We start from the raw sequence: 17,346 nt of genomic DNA on the forward strand, positions 1-17,346 counted from the left end.
ACACACACACACACACACACACACACACACACACACACACACACACACACACACACACACACTCTGCTGTCGCAGGCTAAGCATCCAGTTGTTAGAAGTGAGACGACGAGCATCCATGTTGTTGGCGGTTCCCAAGCAGTTTCATGGCCTTGATTGGCCCTACGGGCCCACCTGATGGCAAAACAGCGCGCCGCGTGACCTGTGCCCTTTGCGCGTTGGTACTTGTCAACGCCGGGAAGGCGAACTATGTGGCCAACAACATTAAGAAGGCGCAGAGGATTGCCCAGAAGCAGGCGGCCAAGGGCGCGGTTGGTTAGGTGCCGGTGGGGGTTCGGCAACTATGCTTGACTTGGTGGGAGGAATGGCTGGAATGGCGAGAGGATGGAGGAATGCGGACAGACATTGTTGGGGGTTAACGTTGAACCAATCCCGTAACGAAACAGTCGCGCGGCATGGATTGTTGGGGGGAGCCAGCTTTGCGTGAAACTTGGGGCAGAATCAGGAAGGGGAGACAGGTCAGCACTGGGCACCTGCTGGATCACCACCCAGTGTTGCCAAGTTGCGTGCCCCAAGGGCCAAGCCACTAAGGGTATGTGTGTGTGCCAGACCCTTTGCCCCAAAACTTGGCTAGTGTGATGGAGTCTCGGATCAGTTGGATGCCCCCAGTCAGCTGGACAGTGACAATCGCTGGCGTGGGGTTGTATATTACTACTCCGTAAAGAACAGCGGTGGCGTCACTGCCGGGGCATGCTGCTTACAGGGACGAGCGCATGGCAACTTGAGGTCGTGACTTCCTCACGCTTCAAGCCTGTCCTATAAACAGAAGCCACATCACACCACACTGTTAAGCGTACTTGCTCCGGGCATGACACACACACACACACATGCACACCTACACACAAGCAGATCAACACCTGTATTACACGGTATAAGATCCTTCAAGATCGCAGCACCACGAAATGGGCTGAAACAAATCTCTATCATTTTCACGCATCATTCTGGATTAAGTTCAACTTCAGGGGCCCCTGGGGGCAACTCGTCTCACGCAAATCGCTATTTGATGAAGCGTGCACGGAATGGAAGTATGCGCAGGGTGCTCTGCTGTGAGGGATATTGCGGTGGCCCTTACTCTCCAGAGGTGTGCAGTGTACCCAAGTCTGAGCACTAACCTTTCGTTAATATAATGCGAGTGCTTGTTGAGAGTGCAAAAACAAACAACGATACTCCCTCAACCTAGCAGCGCACACCAAGCCTCATCCTGCGGCACGCTGGTGTCACAGGATTGAATACGGTAGACAGGAACACATTGGACATGTATGGAGGCATGCCTCCCATCCATGCAACACACACATACACATACACACACAGAAACACTTCTATGCGTCAGAACTCTCCTTCAACTCCTACGACGATTTCATATGGCAAGCCGCTGCTAATAAAGCGGGAATGCAACAGCATGGCTGCAAAGCCCGCATACAAAGAGGGACGCCGGCTATTTCACGGGGGCACCCTGACTAAATTGACCACGAACGGTCTTTCTAAATCTAACTGTCACAGTGTGAGAGCATCTAAAGGGCATGTGGGGGCTACGCAGCATCCCCTGACAGCAGCCCTCGCCGCCTCAGCTCCACCACCTCAACGTCGCCTCCCGCAGTGTCCACCACCTCGACCTGCGTGGGGTCGGACGACGCCAGCAGGTCCCCAGTCGGGCAGCAGTTTTCGTCCGTGGAGAAGAACGTGAAGCGGCACCAGTCGCCGCCTCCGTAGCAGAAGTCGGCCAGGGAGGAGCAGGGCTCGGTGAGGATGATGCACAGGGGCATGCCGTCCGGCACGTCCGGCTTCTCCAGGCCCAGGCTTGTCAGCTTGAACGTTGTGTAGGTCTCGCCACTGCGCAGCAGGAGCAGACAAGCAAGGGGCACAGCCGAGGTAAGAGCACGAAACTTCAAGAGCAGGAAGGAATCCTTAAACATTGATTGCGCTTGCTTGCATGCACTAATCCTGGTTGCCGGTCCACGCGTCGCTTACTTGTAGTCATTTTGCGTAAAGGACCACGGGTAACTGCGGCCCGCTAGCAGCGCCAGCTTGACAGAGGTGCGGCACTCATTCTCCTGTGGTGCGGGGAGTGACGCACGGGTAGGTAAGGTTTCGAGTACAGCGGCCAATGATGGCGCGGAATGCGGTCGAAAAGGTTGGGCGTCCACTGAGTATGAGGACACCCCACGCGCCACCTGGGCAACTCACCACAGACAGCTCAACCTTCTTGATGCCCATGCCGCAGCACTGCGACTTTGAGTCGCAGCCGACCACCTGGATGTGGAAGCAGTGGCGCACCCGGTCCTTGCCATCAGCCAGGGCGGGCAGCGGTGTGCTGCTGTCGTACACAAGCCGATACGGCGTGGGCTTGAGGGTGCGCCTCTTGCAGGCGCAGAAAGGGAAGCCGTAAAAGCCCTCGATCGGTGGCTGCGGAGTTGGGGGTGCGTTAGGTGCACGCTTGCCGGGGGCCGCTGGCGTCCGGCGCTTGGGGGGCGGAGGCCGGCCCTTGGCAGGCGTCAACGGCTCGGAGGGTGCAGGCGGTGGTACCGACGGAGCGCGTATGCCGGGGGTGGCAGGCCGGCGCACACGGGGTGGCGGCGGGGAAGCCAGCGGCGGGGCAGGCAGGCAGTTCTTGCCATTCCAGCCCTGTGCGCCAGGGCGCGGCAGGCGCATGCTCCACAAGCACTGCAACCAAGGACAGGGAGATGTGCGGGTTAAGTCCATTAGACAAGTGGTGGATGGGCGTCAGGTTGCCGAGTCATAACGCCTCGTGTCGTACCTCATTGTCCACGTTGTCGTTGCCCTGGCATCCGGCAGCACCGCCCGAGGCGTTGTCACGTGGTGCGGCGCACACCGCGTCCAGTCCCTCGAGCGTCATGGTGACGTTCGTGCGGCGTGTGCAGCGGGCGCTGCCGCTCTTGATCGAGAACAGAACCTCGGTTGGCTCCATATCGTCCGCTGCCCACCGAATCAGCTGGCAGTAGCGGCTCTGTGGCTGCCACGGCTGTAGCAGGGATGTCCCACCGCTTGTGGAGGAGCCGTCTGGCGTCAGCACACTCGACAGCTCGTCACCAGCGCACACGTAATCAATCGGGCTGGCGGCGTTAAGGGCACAGGAGGACCCGGCGCGCGGCCACACCAGACAGGCCTGGCAGTACAGGAAGCCGCTGCGCCAGTAGCACTCGGAGGAGTCATAGTCGAGGTCGATGCAGGCACCTGCTCACACGCCGCACACGTGGTGGAGACAAGGAGTGGTGTGTGGGTCCGTTGTAGACGAGACCGGGCGAGGAGCCCCAGATAGCAGCAAAATGGTATTGGTGCGGTGTGTCTCTGTTGGTTGGACTGTCCCGTCTTGTCCCGTCTTGTCATGCCGCATTTATACTCCCACCGCATGGCTAGAGAACTAGCGCAGATAAGGCATACCTTGTGAATTGCAGCTGAGGCCCGAGTTGCCGGGAAGCTGAGTGTTGGGGCCGGTGTGCTTGCAAGTTGGGTCAGCAGACGGCGTGGCAGGGAACGGCGGCAGAGGCGGGTTGCGGCGCAGGTTCGGTGCTCCAGGGCGTTTCGGCGGAGGTGGCAGTGTGGGCTCTTCGGGTGGAATGCAGTCCGTCGGGCCGTTCCACTCTGGGCCGTCGGGCCGTGGCACCATGACGGTCCACAGGCACTCGTTGTAAACAGTGCCTGCGGGGCGCAGAGGAGCATTGCCAAGCAGCTTCAGCACGGTGGTCGGGTTTCAAGGCATGTATGGAAACGACACAAACCAACGTCCTTGCCGGTGTTTACACACGCACCGTCGTTGGACGCGCAGCCAGCAACTGTGCCCGACGGGGAGAAGCGCGGGCCGGTACAGGTAGCTGAGAGGCCGCGGAGCGTTACCATGATCTCCGCCCCGGAGGATCCTGCAACACAGGTCTTGTCTCCACTCCGCACGGAGAAGAGAACCGGCTGTGTTGTGAAGTCTCCGTCAGCCCATCGCACCCACTGGCAGTACTTGGTCGAGTTGCCGCCGGGCAGCCATGGTGACACCTGGAGAAGCGCATAGCAGGCAGTTGCAAAACTTGCATATGATGAAGTTGATCAGCAGATGAGTTAGAGAGCCCGTACACCAACAACTGTGGTAAATGTCATAGACGGGCGGGCACGCGACACTAGGGAATGCGACAGTGCATCGCACTCACCTGGTTGATGCCACCAGGCACCGGCACACCACCCGCGCCCTCGATTGCAGTCCCCAGGCGGTCCGAGGCGCAAATAGTGTCCACTCCCGTAGAAGTGGCAGCTGTTGTTGCTCCCGCACCCGTGCGGCCCCGTGTAGCAGGAGGTGGCGGTGATGCTCGCAGGAGGGCACAGGAGCTGTCAAGAAAGGAAGGGCAGCATGGGCAAACAACGTCAGCTGTCGTATATACATTATGAAGGACACAAAGTGGCACCACGGCCATGCATATCGTCTGCTCACGCACCTGCCCTCGCGTGGCCACTCCAAGCAGGACTGGCAGTATAGGTAGCGCCGCCCGCCCGCAACACGGTACACACACTTCTTGGCATCCAAAGTTGCGTCCACACACGTGGCCTGGTCTCCACATGCTCGCGGTGGCGGCGTGTCAAGGCGCGTGGTGTCGCCCTGGTTGTAGCACTCAGAGGGCGGCGGCGGAGGCGCAGCGGGGACAGCCGGGATGGCTGGGAGTGGCGGGAGGGGAGGCGCACGCTCTCCTGCCTGGGCTGGAGGGCGGGGTGACGGTGGAGGGGGCGGCAAGGGCGCATCCGGGGGCGGCGGGCTGGGTGGTGGCGGGCTGGGCGGTGGCGAAGGTGGAGGAGAAGGAGCATCCGGTGGTGGTGGAGGTGGTAGGTCGGGCGGTGGGGGCGGCGGCGGTGGTGGGGAGCTGTCAGGTGGCGGAGGAGGGGGCGGAGGCGGAGGGCTGCCGAAGAAAACTGCTGGTGGAGGGGGTGGAGGAGGGTCGGGCGAAGGAGGAAGCGGGGTGCCTGGAGGTGGTGGAGAAGGCAATCCAGGAGGAGGGGGAGGGGGCGCGCCGGGTGGAGGTGGAGGTGGAGGAGATGGCGGTGGAGGGATCGGTCCGTCCGGAGGCGGAGGCGGGGGCGGTGAAGGTGGGGGCGGACTCGGAGGCGGAAGGTTGGGAGGTGGCGGCGGAGGCGGGGACGGCGGAGGAGGAAAGGGGGGAGGCGTGTCGGGTGGAGGCGGTGACGGTGGAGGGAATGAGGGGCCATCGGGAGGAGGCGGAGGAGGAGGTGAAGGCGGAGGCGGCAATGGGGGAGAAGGTGAAGGCGGAGGACGCGAGGGAGGAGAAGGCGAAGGTGGTTCCGGACTCGGCGGCGGCATTCCAGGCGGCGGAGGCGGAGGCGGAGGTGAAGGAGGAGGTGGTATGGGGCCATCCGGCGGCGGGGGCGGTGGAGGAGGAGGCGAGGGAGGAGGGGGGGACGGCGGCACGGGGCTCGGCGGAGGCGCGTCGGGTGGAGGTGGAGGAGGAGGCGACGGCGGCACAGGGCTCGGCGGAGGCGCGTCCGGAGGAGGCGGAGGAGGAGGCGATGGCGGCACAGGGCTCGGCGGAAGCGCGTCCGGTGGAGGCGGAGGAGGAGGCGACGGCGGCTCAGGGCTCGGCGGAGGCGCGTCGGGTGGAGGTGGAGGAGGCGGCGACGGCGGCACAGGGCTCGGCGGAGGCGCGTCGGGTGGAGGTGGAGGAGGAGGCGACGGCGGCACAGGGCTCGGCGGAGGCGCGTCCGGAGGAGGTGGAGGAGGAGGCGACGGCGGCTCAGGGCTCGGCGGAGGCGCGTCCGGCGGAGGCGGAGGAGGAGGCGACGGCGGCACAGGGCTCGGCGGAGGCGCGTCCGGAGGAGGCGGAGGAGGAGGCGATGGCGGCACAGGGCTCGGCGGAAGCGCGTCCGGTGGAGGCGGAGGAGGAGGCGACGGCGGCTCAGGGCTCGGCGGAGGCGCGTCGGGTGGAGGTGGAGGAGGCGGCGACGGCGGCACAGGGCTCGGCGGAGGCGCGTCGGGTGGAGGTGGAGGAGGAGGCGACGGCGGCACAGGGCTCGGCGGAAGCGCGTCCGGTGGAGGCGGAGGAGGAGGCGACGGCGGCTCAGGGCTCGGCGGAGGCGCGTCGGGTGGAGGTGGAGGAGGCGGCGACGGCGGCACAGGGCTCGGCGGAGGCGCGTCGGGTGGAGGTGGAGGAGGAGGCGACGGCGGCACAGGGCTCGGCGGAGGCGCGTCCGGCGGAGGCGGAGGAGGCGGTGAAGGCGGCATAGGGCTCGGTGGAGGCGCGCCGGGTGGAGGTGGAGGAGGAGGCGACGGCGGCTCGGGGCTTGGCGGAGGCGCGTCGGGTGGAGGTGGAGGAGGAGGCGAAGGCGGCACGGGGCTCGGCGGAGGCGCGTCGGGTGGAGGCGGAGGAGGAGGCGACGGCGGCACGGGGCTCGGCGGAGACGCGTCTGGTGGAGGCGGAGGAGGCGATGGCGGCTCGGGGCTTGGCGGAGGTGCGTCCGGCGGAGGCGGAGGAGGAGGCGACGGCGGCTCGGGGCTTGGTGGAGGCGCGTCGGGCGGAGGCGGAGGAGGAGGCGACGGCGGCACAGGGCTCGGCGGAGGCGCGTCCGGAGGAGGCGGAGGAGGAGGCGACGGCGGCATAGGGCTCGGTGGAGGCGCGTCGGGTGGAGGTGGAGGAGGAGGCGACGGCGGCTCGGGGCTCGGCGGAGGCGCGTCGGGCGGAGGCGGGGGAGGAGGCGAAGGCGGCTCAGGGCTTGGCGGAGGTGCGTCGGGCGGAGGCGGAGGAGGAGGCGATGGCGGCTCAGGGCTCGGCGGAGGTGCGTCCGGAGGAGGCGGAGGAGGAGGCGACGGCGGCACAGGGCTCGGCGGAGGCGCGTCGGGTGGAGGTGGAGGAGGAGGCGAAGGCGGCTCGGGGCTCGGCGGAGGCGCGTCGGGTGGAGGCGGGGGAGGAGGCGAAGGCGGCTCGGGGCTTGGCGGAGGTGCGTCGGGCGGAGGCGGAGGAGGAGGTGAAGGCGGCTCGGGGCTCGGCGGAGGCGCGTCCGGCGGAGGTGGAGGAGGAGGCGAAGGCGGCTCGGGGCTTGGCGGAGGTGCGTCCGGCGGAGGCGGAGGAGGAGGCGATGGCGGCTCGGGGCTCGGCGGAGGCGCGTCGGGTGGAGGTGGAGGAGGAGGCGACGGCGGCACAGGGCTTGGCGGAGGCGCGTCCGGCGGAGGTGGAGGGGGAGGCGAAGGCGGCTCGGGGCTTGGCGGAGGTGCGTCCGGCGGAGGCGGAGGAGGAGGCGATGGCGGCACAGGGCTCGGCGGAGGCGCGTCAGGTGGAGGCGGAGGAGGAGGCGACGGCGGCTCGGGGCTTGGCGGAGGCGCGTCGGGTGGAGGCGGAGGGGGCGATGGCGGCTCGGGGCTTGGAGGTTCAGGTGATGGAGGGTCAGAGATAGCACATGACTTCTGTGCCTGCCCAGACAGGCACGATAAACGGTCTGACGTTGCAAGTGTGTCTGTGCTTCCCTGAACACTGTATCCATCGCATGCACGCCCAGCCAGGATGACATCTTGCAACCAGAATTCCAGTTGAACGCTGAGGTCAAGATCTACGCCAGGTCCGAACGCGCCACATACAGTGACCTTGTCGTCATCGCATGAAGTCGTGGAAAACGGTATGAAAACCGTTGCACCACCATCTAGGGCCAGTTGCTCCACATCCATATTAACGATGTCAACGAGGTCCAGACAGGTAGAGGAGTTGATGGAAATGACCGGGCCAACAGGGAATATTGGAGGAATTAGTTGGTAGGTGATACATCCTCTGCAAAGCGGTACTGGTGGCGGTGGAGTTGGTGGGCTGGGCGGCTCCGGCGAAGGAGGCGGCGTGCCAGGCGCAGGGCTGGGAGGCGCAGGCGACGGCGGGGGCACACCCGGCGCGGGGCTGGGCGGCTCCGGCGAAGGCGGCGGCGTGCCAGGCGCAGGGCTGGGAGGCGCAGGCGACGGCGGGGGCACGCCCGGCGCGGGGCTGGGCGGCTCCGGCGAAGGCGGCGGCGTGCCAGGCGCAGGGCTGGGAGGCGCAGGCGACGGCGGGGGCACACCCGGCGCGGGGCTGGGCGGCTCCGGCGAAGGCGGCGGCGTGTCAGGCGCAGGGCTGGGAGGCGCAGGCGACGGCGGGGGCACACCCGGCGCTGGGCTGGGCGGCTCCGGCGAAGGCGGCGGCGTGCCAGGCGCAGGGCTGGGAGGCGCAGGCGACGGCGGGGGCACACCCGGCGCGGGGCTAGGCGGCTCCGGCGAAGGCGGCGGCGTGCCAGGCGCAGGGCTGGGAGGCGCAGGCGACGGCGGGGGCACACCCGGACCGGGGCTAGGCGGCTCCGGCGAAGGAGGCGGCGTGCCAGGCGCAGGGCTGGGAGGCGCAGGCGACGGCGGGGGCACACCCGGCGTGGGGCTGGGCGGCTCCGGCGAAGGCGGCGGAGTACCAGGCGCAGGGCTGGGAGGCGCAGGCGACGGCGGGGGTACACCCGGACCGGGGCTGGGCGGCTCCGGCGAAGGCGGCGGCGTGCCAGGCGCAGGGCTGGGAGGCGCAGGCGACGGCGGGGGCACGCCCGGCGCGGGGCTGGGCGGCTCCGGCGAAGGAGGCGGCGTGCCAGGCGCAGGGCTGGGAGGCGCAGGCGACGGCGGGGGCACACCCGGTCCGGGGCTGGGCGGCTCCGGCGAAGGCGGCGGCGTGCCAGGCGCAGGGCTGGGAGGCGCAGGCGACGGCGGGGGCACACCCGGCGCGGGGCTGGGCGGCTCCGGCGAAGGCGGCGGCGTGCCAGGCGCAGGGCTGGGAGGCGCAGGCGACGGCGGGGGCACACCCGGCGCGGGGCTGGGCGGCTCCGGCGAAGGCGGCGGCGTGCCAGGCGCAGGGCTGGGAGGCGCAGGCGACGGCGGGGGCACACCCGGCGCGGGGCTGGGCGGCTCCGGCGAAGGCGGTGGCGTGCCAGGCGCAGGGCTGGGAGGCGCAGGCGACGGCGGGGGCACACCCGGCGCGGGGCTAGGCGGCTCTGGCGAAGGCGGCGGCGTACCAGGCGCAGGGCTGGGAGGCGCAGGCGACGGCGGGGGCACACCCGGACCGGGGCTGGGCGGCTCCGGCGAAGGTGGCGGCGTGCCAGGCGCGGGGCTGGGAGGCGCAGGCGACGGCGGGGGCACACCCGGCGCGGGGCTGGGCGGCTCCGGCGAAGGCGGCGCAGGGCTGGGAGGCGCAGGGCTGGGCGGCTCCGGCGAAGGCGGCGGCGTGCCAGGCGCAGGGCTGGGAGGCGAAGGCGAAGGCGGGGGCACACCCGGCGCGGGGCTGGGCGGCTCCGGCGAAGGCGGCGGCGTGCCAGGCGCAGGGCTGGGAGGCGCAGGCGACGGCGGGGGCACACCCGGCGCGGGGCTGGGCGGCTCCGGCGAAGGTGGCGGCGTGCCAGGCGCAGGGCTGGGAGGCGCAGGCGACGGCGGGGGTACACCCGGACCGGGGCTGGGCGGCTCCGGCGAAGGCGGCGGCGTGCCAGGCGCAGGGCTGGGAGGCGCAGGCGACGGCGGGGGCACACCCGGCGCGGGGCTGGGCGGCTCCGGCGAAGGTGGCGGCGTGCCAGGCGCAGGGCTGGGAGGCGCAGGCGACGGCGGGGGCACACCCGGCGCGGGGCTGGGCGGCTCCGGCGAAGGCGGCGGCGTGCCAGGCGCAGGGCTGGGAGGCGCAGGCGACGGCGGGGGCACGCCCGGCGCGGGGCTGGGCGGCTCCGGCGAAGGCGGCGGCGTGCCAGGCGCAGGGCTGGGAGGCGCAGGCGACGGCGGGGGCACGCCCGGACCGGGGCTGGGCGGCTCCGGCGAAGGCGGCGGCGTGCCAGGCGCAGGGCTGGGAGGCGCAGGCGACGGCGGGGGCACACCCGGCGCGGGGCTGGGCGGCTCCGGCGAAGGCGGCGGAGTACCAGGCGCAGGGCTGGGAGGGGCAGGCGACGGCGGGGGCACACCCGGCGCGGGGCTGGGCGGCTCCGGCGAAGGCGGCGGCGTGCCAGGCGCAGGGCTGGGAGGCGCAGGGCGACGGCGGGGGCACACCCGGCGCGGGGCTGGGCGGCTCCGGCGAAGGCGGCGGCGTGCCAGGCGCAGGGCTGGGAGGCGCAGGCGACGGCGGGGGCACACCCGGCGCGGGGCTGGGCGGCTCCGGCGAAGGTGGCGGCGTGCCAGGCGCAGGGCTGGGAGGCGCAGGCGACGGCGGGGGCACACCCGGACCGGGGCTGGGCGGCTCCGGCGAAGGCGGCGGCGTGCCAGGCGCAGGGCTGGGAGGCGCAGGCGACGGCGGGGGCACACCCGGCGCGGGGCTGGGCGGCTCCGGCGAAGGCGGCGGCGTGCCAGGCGCAGGGCTGGGAGGTGCAGGCGACGGCGGGGGCACACCCGGCGCGGGGCTGGGCGGCTCCGGCGAAGGCGGTGGCGTGCCAGGCGCAGGGCTGGGAGGCGCAGGCGACGGCGGGGGCACACCCGGCGCGGGGCTAGGCGGCTCTGGCGAAGGCGGCGCAGGGCTGGGAGGCGCAGGGCTGGGAGGCGCAGGCGACGGCGGGGGCACACCCGGTGCGGGGCTGGGCGGCTCCGGCGAAGGCGGCGGAGTACCAGGCGCAGGGCTGGGAGGCGCAGGCGACGGCGGGGGCACGCCCGGACCGGGGCTGGGCGGCTCCGGCGAAGGTGGCGGCGCACCAGGCGCGGGGCTGGGAGGCGCAGGCGACGGCGGGGGCACGCCCGGCGCGGGGCTGGGCGGCTCCGGCGAAGGAGGCGGCGTGCCAGGCGCAGGGCTGGGAGGCGCAGGCGACGGCGGGGGCACACCCGGTCCGGGGCTGGGCGGCTCCGGCGAAGGCGGCGGCGTGCCAGGCGCAGGGCTGGGAGGCGCAGGCGACGGCGGGGGCACACCCGGCGCGGGGCTGGGCGGCTCCGGCGAAGGCGGCGGCGTGCCAGGCGCAGGGCTGGGAGGCGCAGGCGACGGCGGGGGCACACCCGGCGCGGGGCTGGGCGGCTCCGGCGAAGGCGGCGGCGTGCCAGGCGCAGGGCTGGGAGGCGCAGGCGACGGCGGGGGCACACCCGGCGCGGGGCTGGGCGGCTCCGGCGAAGGCGGTGGCGTGCCAGGCGCAGGGCTGGGAGGCGCAGGCGACGGCGGGGGCACACCCGGCGCGGGGCTAGGCGGCTCTGGCGAAGGCGGCGGCGTACCAGGCGCAGGGCTGGGAGGCGCAGGCGACGGCGGGGGCACACCCGGACCGGGGCTGGGCGGCTCCGGCGAAGGTGGCGGCGTGCCAGGCGCGGGGCTGGGAGGCGCAGGCGACGGCGGGGGCACACCCGGCGCGGGGCTGGGCGGCTCCGGCGAAGGCGGCGCAGGGCTGGGAGGCGCAGGGCTGGGAGGCGCAGGCGACGGCGGGGGCACACCCGGCGCAGGGCTGGGCGGCTCCGGCGAAGGCGGTGGCGTGCCAGGCGCAGGGCTGGGAGGCGCAGGCGACGGCGGGGGCACACCCGGCGCGGGGCTAGGCGGCTCTGGCGAAGGCGGCGCAGGGCTGGGAGGCGCAGGGCTGGGAGGCGCAGGCGACGGCGGGGGCACACCAGGTCCGGGGCTGGGCGGCTCCGGCGAAGGCGGCGGCGTGCCAGGCGCAGGGCTGGGAGGCGCAGGCGACGGAGGGGGCACACCCGGCGCGGGGCTGGGCGGCTCCGGCGAAGGCGGCGGCGTGCCAGGCGCAGGGCTGGGAGGCGCAGGCGACGGAGGGGGCACACCCGGCGCGGGGCTGGGCGGCTCCGGCGAAGGCGGCGGCGTGCCAGGCGCAGGGCTGGGAGGCGCAGGCGACGGCGGGGGCACACCCGGACCGGGGCTGGGCGGCTCCGGCGAAGGCGGCGGCGTGCCAGGCGCAGGGCTGGGAGGCGCAGGCGACGGCGGGGGCACACCCGGCGCGGGGCTAGGCGGCTCTGGCGAAGGCGGCGCAGGGCTGGGAGGCGCAGGGCTGGGAGGCGCAGGCGACGGCGGGGGCACACCCGGCGCGGGGCTGGGCGGCTCCGGCGAAGGAGGCGGCGTGCCAGGCGCAGGGCTGGGAGGCGCAGGCGACGGAGGGGGCACACCCGGCGCGGGGCTGGGCGGCTCCGGCGAAGGCGGCGGCGCGCCAGGCGCAGGGCTAGGAGGCGCAGGCGACGGCGGGGGCACACCCGGCGCAGGGCTGGGCGGCTCTGGCGAAGGAGGCGGCGTGCCAGGCGCAGGGCTGGGAGGCGCAGGCGACGGAGGGGGCACACCCGGCGCGGGGCTGGGCGGCTCCGGCGAAGGCGGCGGCGCGCCAGGCGCAGGGCTAGGAGGCGCAGGCGACGGCGGGGGCACACCCGGCGCGGGGCTGGGCGGCTCCGGCGAAGGCGGCGGCGTGCCAGGCGCAGGGCTGGGAGGCGCAGGCGACGGCGGGGGCACACCAGGTCCGGGGCTAGGCGGCTCTGGCGAAGGCGGCGGCGTGCCAGGCGCAGGGCTGGGAGGCGCAGGCGACGGAGGGGGCACACCCGGCGCGGGGCTGGGCGGCTCCGGCGAAGGCGGCGGCGTGCCAGGCGCAGGGCTGGGAGGCGCAGGCGACGGCGGGGGCACACCCGGCGCGGGGCTGGGCGGCTCCGGCGAAGGCGGCGGCGTGCCAGGCGCAGGGCTGGGAGGCGCAGGCGACGGCGGGGGCACACCCGGCGCGGGGCTAGGCGGCTCCGGCGAAGGCGGCGGAGTACCAGGCGCAGGGCTGGGAGGCGCAGGCGACGGCGGGGGCACACCAGGTCCGGGGCTGGGCGGCTCCGGCGAAGGAGGCGGCGTGCCAGGCGCAGGGCTGGGAGGCGCAGGCGACGGAGGGGGCACACCCGGCGCGGGGCTGGGCGGCTCCGGCGAAGGCGGCGGCGCGCCAGGCGCAGGGCTAGGAGGCGCAGGCGACGGCGGGGGCACACCCGGCGCAGGGCTGGGCGGCTCCGGCGAAGGAGGCGGCGTGCCAGGCGCAGGGCTGGGAGGCGCAGGCGACGGCGGGGGCACACCCGGCGCGGGGCTAGGCGGCTCTGGCGAAGGCGGCGCAGGGCTGGGAGGCGCAGGGCTGGGAGGCGCAGGCGACGGCGGGGGCACACCCGGCGCGGGGCTGGGCGGCTCCGGCGAAGGCGGCGGCGTGCCAGGCGCAGGGCTGGGAGGCGCAGGCGACGGCGGGGGCACACCCGGCGCAGGGCTGGGCGGCTCCGGCGAAGGCGGCGGCGTGCCAGGCGCAGGGCTGGGAGGCGCAGGCGACGGAGGGGGCACACCCGGCGCGGGGCTAGGCGGCTCCGGCGAAGGCGGCGGCGTGCCAGGCGCAGGGCTGGGAGGCGCAGGCGACGGCGGGGGCACACCCGGCGCGGGGCTGGGCGGCTCCGGCGAAGGCGGCGGCGTGCCAGGCGCAGGGCTGGGAGGCGCAGGCGACGGCGGGGGCACACCCGGCGCGGGGCTGGGCGGCTCCGGCGAAGGTGGCGGAGTACCAGGCGCAGGGCTGGGAGGCGCAGGCGACGGCGGGGGCACACCCGGCGCAGGGCTGGGCGGCTCCGGCGAAGGCGGCGGCGTGCCAGGCGCAGGGCTAGGAGGCGCAGGCGACGGAGGGGGCACACCCGGCGCGGGGCTAGGCGGCTCCGGCGAAGGTGGCGGCGTACCAGGCGCAGGGCTGGGAGGCGCAGGCGACGGCGGGGGCACACCCGGCGCGGGGCTGGGCGGCTGCGGCGAAGGTGGCGGCGTACCAGGCGCAGGGCTGGGAGGCGCAGGCGACGGCGGGGGCACACCCGGCGCGGGGCTAGGCGGCTCCGGCGAAGGCGGCGGAGTACCAGGCGCAGGGCTGGGAGGCGCAGGCGACGGCGGGGGCACACCCGGCGCGGGGCTAGGCGGCTCCGGCGAAGGCGGCGGAGTACCAGGCGCAGGGCTGGGAGGCGCAGGCGACGGCGGGGGCACACCCGGCGCGGGGCTAGGCGGCTCCGGCGAAGGTGGCGGAGTACCAGGCGCAGGGCTGGGAGGCGCAGGCGACGGCGGGGGCACACCAGGTCCGGGGCTGGGCGGCTCCGGCGAAGGTGGCGGCGTGCCAGGCGCAGGGCTGGGAGGCGCAGGCGACGGCGGGGGCACACCCGGCGCGGGGCTGGGCGGCTGCGGAGAAGGAGGCGGCGTGCCAGGCGCAGGGCTGGGAGGCGCAGGCGACGGCGGGGGCACACCCGGCGCGGGGCTGGGCGGCTCCGGCGAAGGCGGCGGCGCGCCAGGCGCAGGGCTGGGAGGCGCAGGCGACGGCGGGGGCACACCCGGCGCGGGGCTAGGCGGCTCTGGCGAAGGCGGCGGCGTGCCAGGCGCAGGGCTGGGAGGCGCAGGCGACGGAGGGGGCACACCCGGCGCGGGGCTGGGCGGCTCCGGCGAAGGCGGCGGCGTGCCAGGCGCAGGGCTGGGAGGCGCAGGCGACGGAGGGGGCACACCCGGCGCGGGGCTGGGCGGCTCCGGCGAAGGCGGCGGCGTGCCAGGCGCAGGGCTGGGAGGCGCAGGCGACGGCGGGGGCACACCCGGCGCGGGGCTGGGCGGCTCCGGCGAAGGCGGCGGCGTGCCAGGCGCAGGGCTGGGAGGCGCAGGCGACGGCGGGGGCACACCCGGCGCGGGGCTAGGCGGCTCCGGCGAAGGCGGCGGAGTACCAGGCGCAGGGCTGGGAGGCGCAGGCGACGGCGGGGGCACACCAGGTCCGGGGCTGGGCGGCTCCGGCGAAGGAGGCGGCGTGCCAGGCGCAGGGCTGGGAGGCGCAGGCGACGGCGGGGGCACACCCGGCGCGGGGCTGGGCGGCTCCGGCGAAGGCGGCGGAGTACCAGGCGCAGGGCTGGGAGGCGCAGGCGACGGCGGGGGCACACCCGGCGCGGGGCTAGGCGGCTCCGGCGAAGGCGGCGGAGTACCAGGCGCAGGGCTGGGAGGCGCAGGCGACGGCGGGGGCACACCCGGCGCGGGGCTAGGCGGCTCCGGCGAAGGCGGCGGCGTACCAGGCGCAGGGCTGGGAGGCGCAGGCGACGGCGGGGGCACACCCGGCGCGGGGCTAGGCGGCTCCGGCGAAGGTGGCGGCGTACCAGGCGCAGGGCTGGGAGGCGCAGGCGACGGCGGGGGCACACCCGGCGCGGGGCTGGGCGGCTCCGGCGAAGGAGGCGGCGTGCCAGGCGCAGGGCTGGGAGGCGCAGGCGACGGAGGGGGCACACCCGGCGCGGGGCTGGGCGGCTCCGGCGAAGGCGGCGGCGTGCCAGGCGCAGGGCTGGGAGGCGAAGGCGAAGGCGGGGGCACACCCGGACCGGGGCTGGGCGGCTCCGGCGAAGGCGGCGCAGGGGTGGGAGGCGCAGGGCTGGGAGGCGCAGGCGACGGCGGGGGCACACCCGGCGCGGGGCTGGGCGGCTCCGGCGAAGGCGGTGGCGTGCCAGGCGCAGGGCTGGGAGGCGCAGGCGACGGCGGGGGCACACCCGGCGCGGGGCTAGGCGGCTCTGGCGAAGGCGGCGCAGGGCTGGGAGGCGCAGGGCTGGGAGGCACAGGCGACGGCGGGGGCACACCCGGTGCGGGGCTGGGCGGCTCCGGCGAAGGCGGCGCAGGGCTGGGAGGCGCAGGGCTGGGAGGCGAAGGCGAAGGCGGGGGCACACCCGGTCCGGGGCTGGGCGGCTCCGGCGAAGGTGGCGGCGTGCCAGGCGCAGGGCTGGGAGGCGCAGGCGACGGCGGGGGCACACCCGGCGCGGGGCTGGGCGGCTCCGGCGAAGGCGGTGGCGTGCCAGGCGCAGGGCTGGGAGGCGCAGGCGACGGCGGGGGCACACCCGGCGCGGGGCTGGGCGGCTCCGGCGAAGGTGGCGGCGTGCCAGGCGCAGGGCTGGGAGGCGCAGGCGACGGCGGGGGCACACCCGGCGCAGGGCTGGGCGGCTCCGGCGAAGGCGGCGGCGTGCCAGGTGCAGGGCTGGGAGGCGCAGGCGACGGCGGGGGCACGCCCGGCGCGGAGCTGGGCGGCTCCGGCGAAGGCGGCGGCGTGCCAGGCGCAGGGCTGGGAGGCGCAGGCGACGGCGGGGGCACACCCGCCGCGGGGCTGGGCGGCTCCGGCGAAGGCGGCGGCGTGCCAGGCGCAGGGCTGGGAGGCGCAGGCGACGGCGGGGGCACACCCGGCGCGGGGCTGGGCGGCTCCGGCGAAGGTGGCGGCGTGCCAGGCGCAGGGCTGGGAGGCGCAGGCGACGGCGGGGGCACACCCGGCGCGGGGCTAGGCGGCTCTGGCGAAGGCGGCGCAGGGCTGGGAGGCGCAGGGCTGGGAGGCGCAGGCGACGGCGGGGGCACACCCGGTGCGGGGCTGGGCGGCTCCGGCGAAGGCGGCGGAGTACCAGGCGCAGGGCTGGGAGGCGCAGGCGACGGCGGGGGCACGCCCGGACCGGGGCTAGGCGGCTCTGGCGAAGGTGGCGGCGTACCAGGCGCGGGGCTGGGAGGCGCAGGCGACGGCGGGGGCACGCCCGGCGCGGGGCTGGGCGGCTCCGGCGAAGGAGGCGGCGTGCCAGGCGCAGGGCTGGGAGGCGCAGGCGACGGCGGGGGCACACCCGGTCCGGGGCTGGGCGGCTCCGGCGAAGGCGGCGGCGTGCCAGGCGCAGGGCTGGGAGGCGCAGGCGACGGCGGGGGCACACCCGGCGCGGGGCTGGGCGGCTCCGGCGAAGGCGGCGGCGTGCCAGGCGCAGGGCTGGGAGGCGCAGGCGACGGCGGGGGCACACCCGGCGCGGGGCTGGGCGGCTCCGGCGAAGGCGGCGGCGTGCCAGGCGCAGGGCTGGGAGGCGCAGGCGACGGCGGGGGCACACCCGGCGCGGGGCTGGGCGGCTCCGGCGAAGGCGGTGGCGTGCCAGGCGCAGGGCTGGGAGGCGCAGGCGACGGCGGGGGCACACCCGGCGCGGGGCTAGGCGGCTCTGGCGAAGGCGGCGGCGTACCAGGCGCAGGGCTGGGAGGCGCAGGCGACGGCGGGGGCACACCCGGACCGGGGCTGGGCGGCTCCGGCGAAGGTGGCGGCGTGCCAGGCGCGGGGCTGGGAGGCGCAGGCGACGGCGGGGGCACACCCGGCGCGGGGCTGGGCGGCTCCGGCGAAGGCGGCGCAGGGCTGGGAGGCGCAGGGCTGGGCGGCTCCGGCGAAGGCGGCGGCGTGCCAGGCGCAGGGCTGGGAGGCGAAGGCGAAGGCGGGGGCACACCCGGCGCGGGGCTGGGCGGCTCCGGCGAAGGTGGCGGCGTGCCAGGCGCAGGGCTGGGAGGTGCAGGCGACGGCGGGGGCACACCCGGCGCGGGGCTGGGCGGCTCCGGCGAAGTCGGCGGCGTGCCAGGCCTTTCCAGCACA

The 17,346-nt window shown here is 74.8% G+C and overlaps 2 protein-coding genes across 2 annotated transcripts in view; one reads left to right on the plus strand and one right to left on the minus strand.

Annotated features, from left to right (window-relative positions):
- Positions 1-115: 115 nt before the first annotated feature.
- Positions 116-717, plus strand: CHLRE_14g612567v5 (uncharacterized protein). The gene has a single exon (XM_043070020.1). The coding sequence runs from the start codon at positions 144-146 to the stop codon at positions 315-317; it is 174 nt and encodes a 57-aa protein (XP_042916693.1). The 5' UTR covers positions 116-143; the 3' UTR covers positions 318-717.
- Positions 718-742: 25 nt separating this feature from the next.
- Positions 743-17,346, minus strand: part of CHLRE_14g612633v5 (uncharacterized protein) — a 38,423-nt gene continuing 21,819 nt past the window's right edge. Inside the window, exons 16-25 of the mRNA XM_043070021.1 lie at positions 14,842-17,334; positions 9,991-14,763; positions 4,494-9,875; positions 4,212-4,386; positions 3,825-4,059; positions 3,457-3,714; positions 2,813-3,249; positions 2,242-2,718; positions 2,026-2,108; positions 743-1,887 (exon numbers count right to left, since the gene is read on the minus strand). Of these exons, the coding sequence (XP_042916694.1) occupies positions 1,587-1,887; positions 2,026-2,108; positions 2,242-2,718; positions 2,813-3,249; positions 3,457-3,714; positions 3,825-4,059; positions 4,212-4,386; positions 4,494-9,875; positions 9,991-14,763; positions 14,842-17,334 (14,614 nt within the window). The 3' untranslated portion in view covers positions 743-1,586. The remainder of the gene's footprint in view (positions 1,888-2,025; positions 2,109-2,241; positions 2,719-2,812; positions 3,250-3,456; positions 3,715-3,824; positions 4,060-4,211; positions 4,387-4,493; positions 9,876-9,990; positions 14,764-14,841; positions 17,335-17,346) is intronic.

The sequence above is a fragment of the Chlamydomonas reinhardtii genome, chromosome 14 (genome assembly GCF_000002595.2).
Source record: "Chlamydomonas reinhardtii strain CC-503 cw92 mt+ chromosome 14, whole genome shotgun sequence".
NCBI lineage: Eukaryota > Viridiplantae > Chlorophyta > Chlorophyceae > Chlamydomonadales > Chlamydomonadaceae > Chlamydomonas > Chlamydomonas reinhardtii.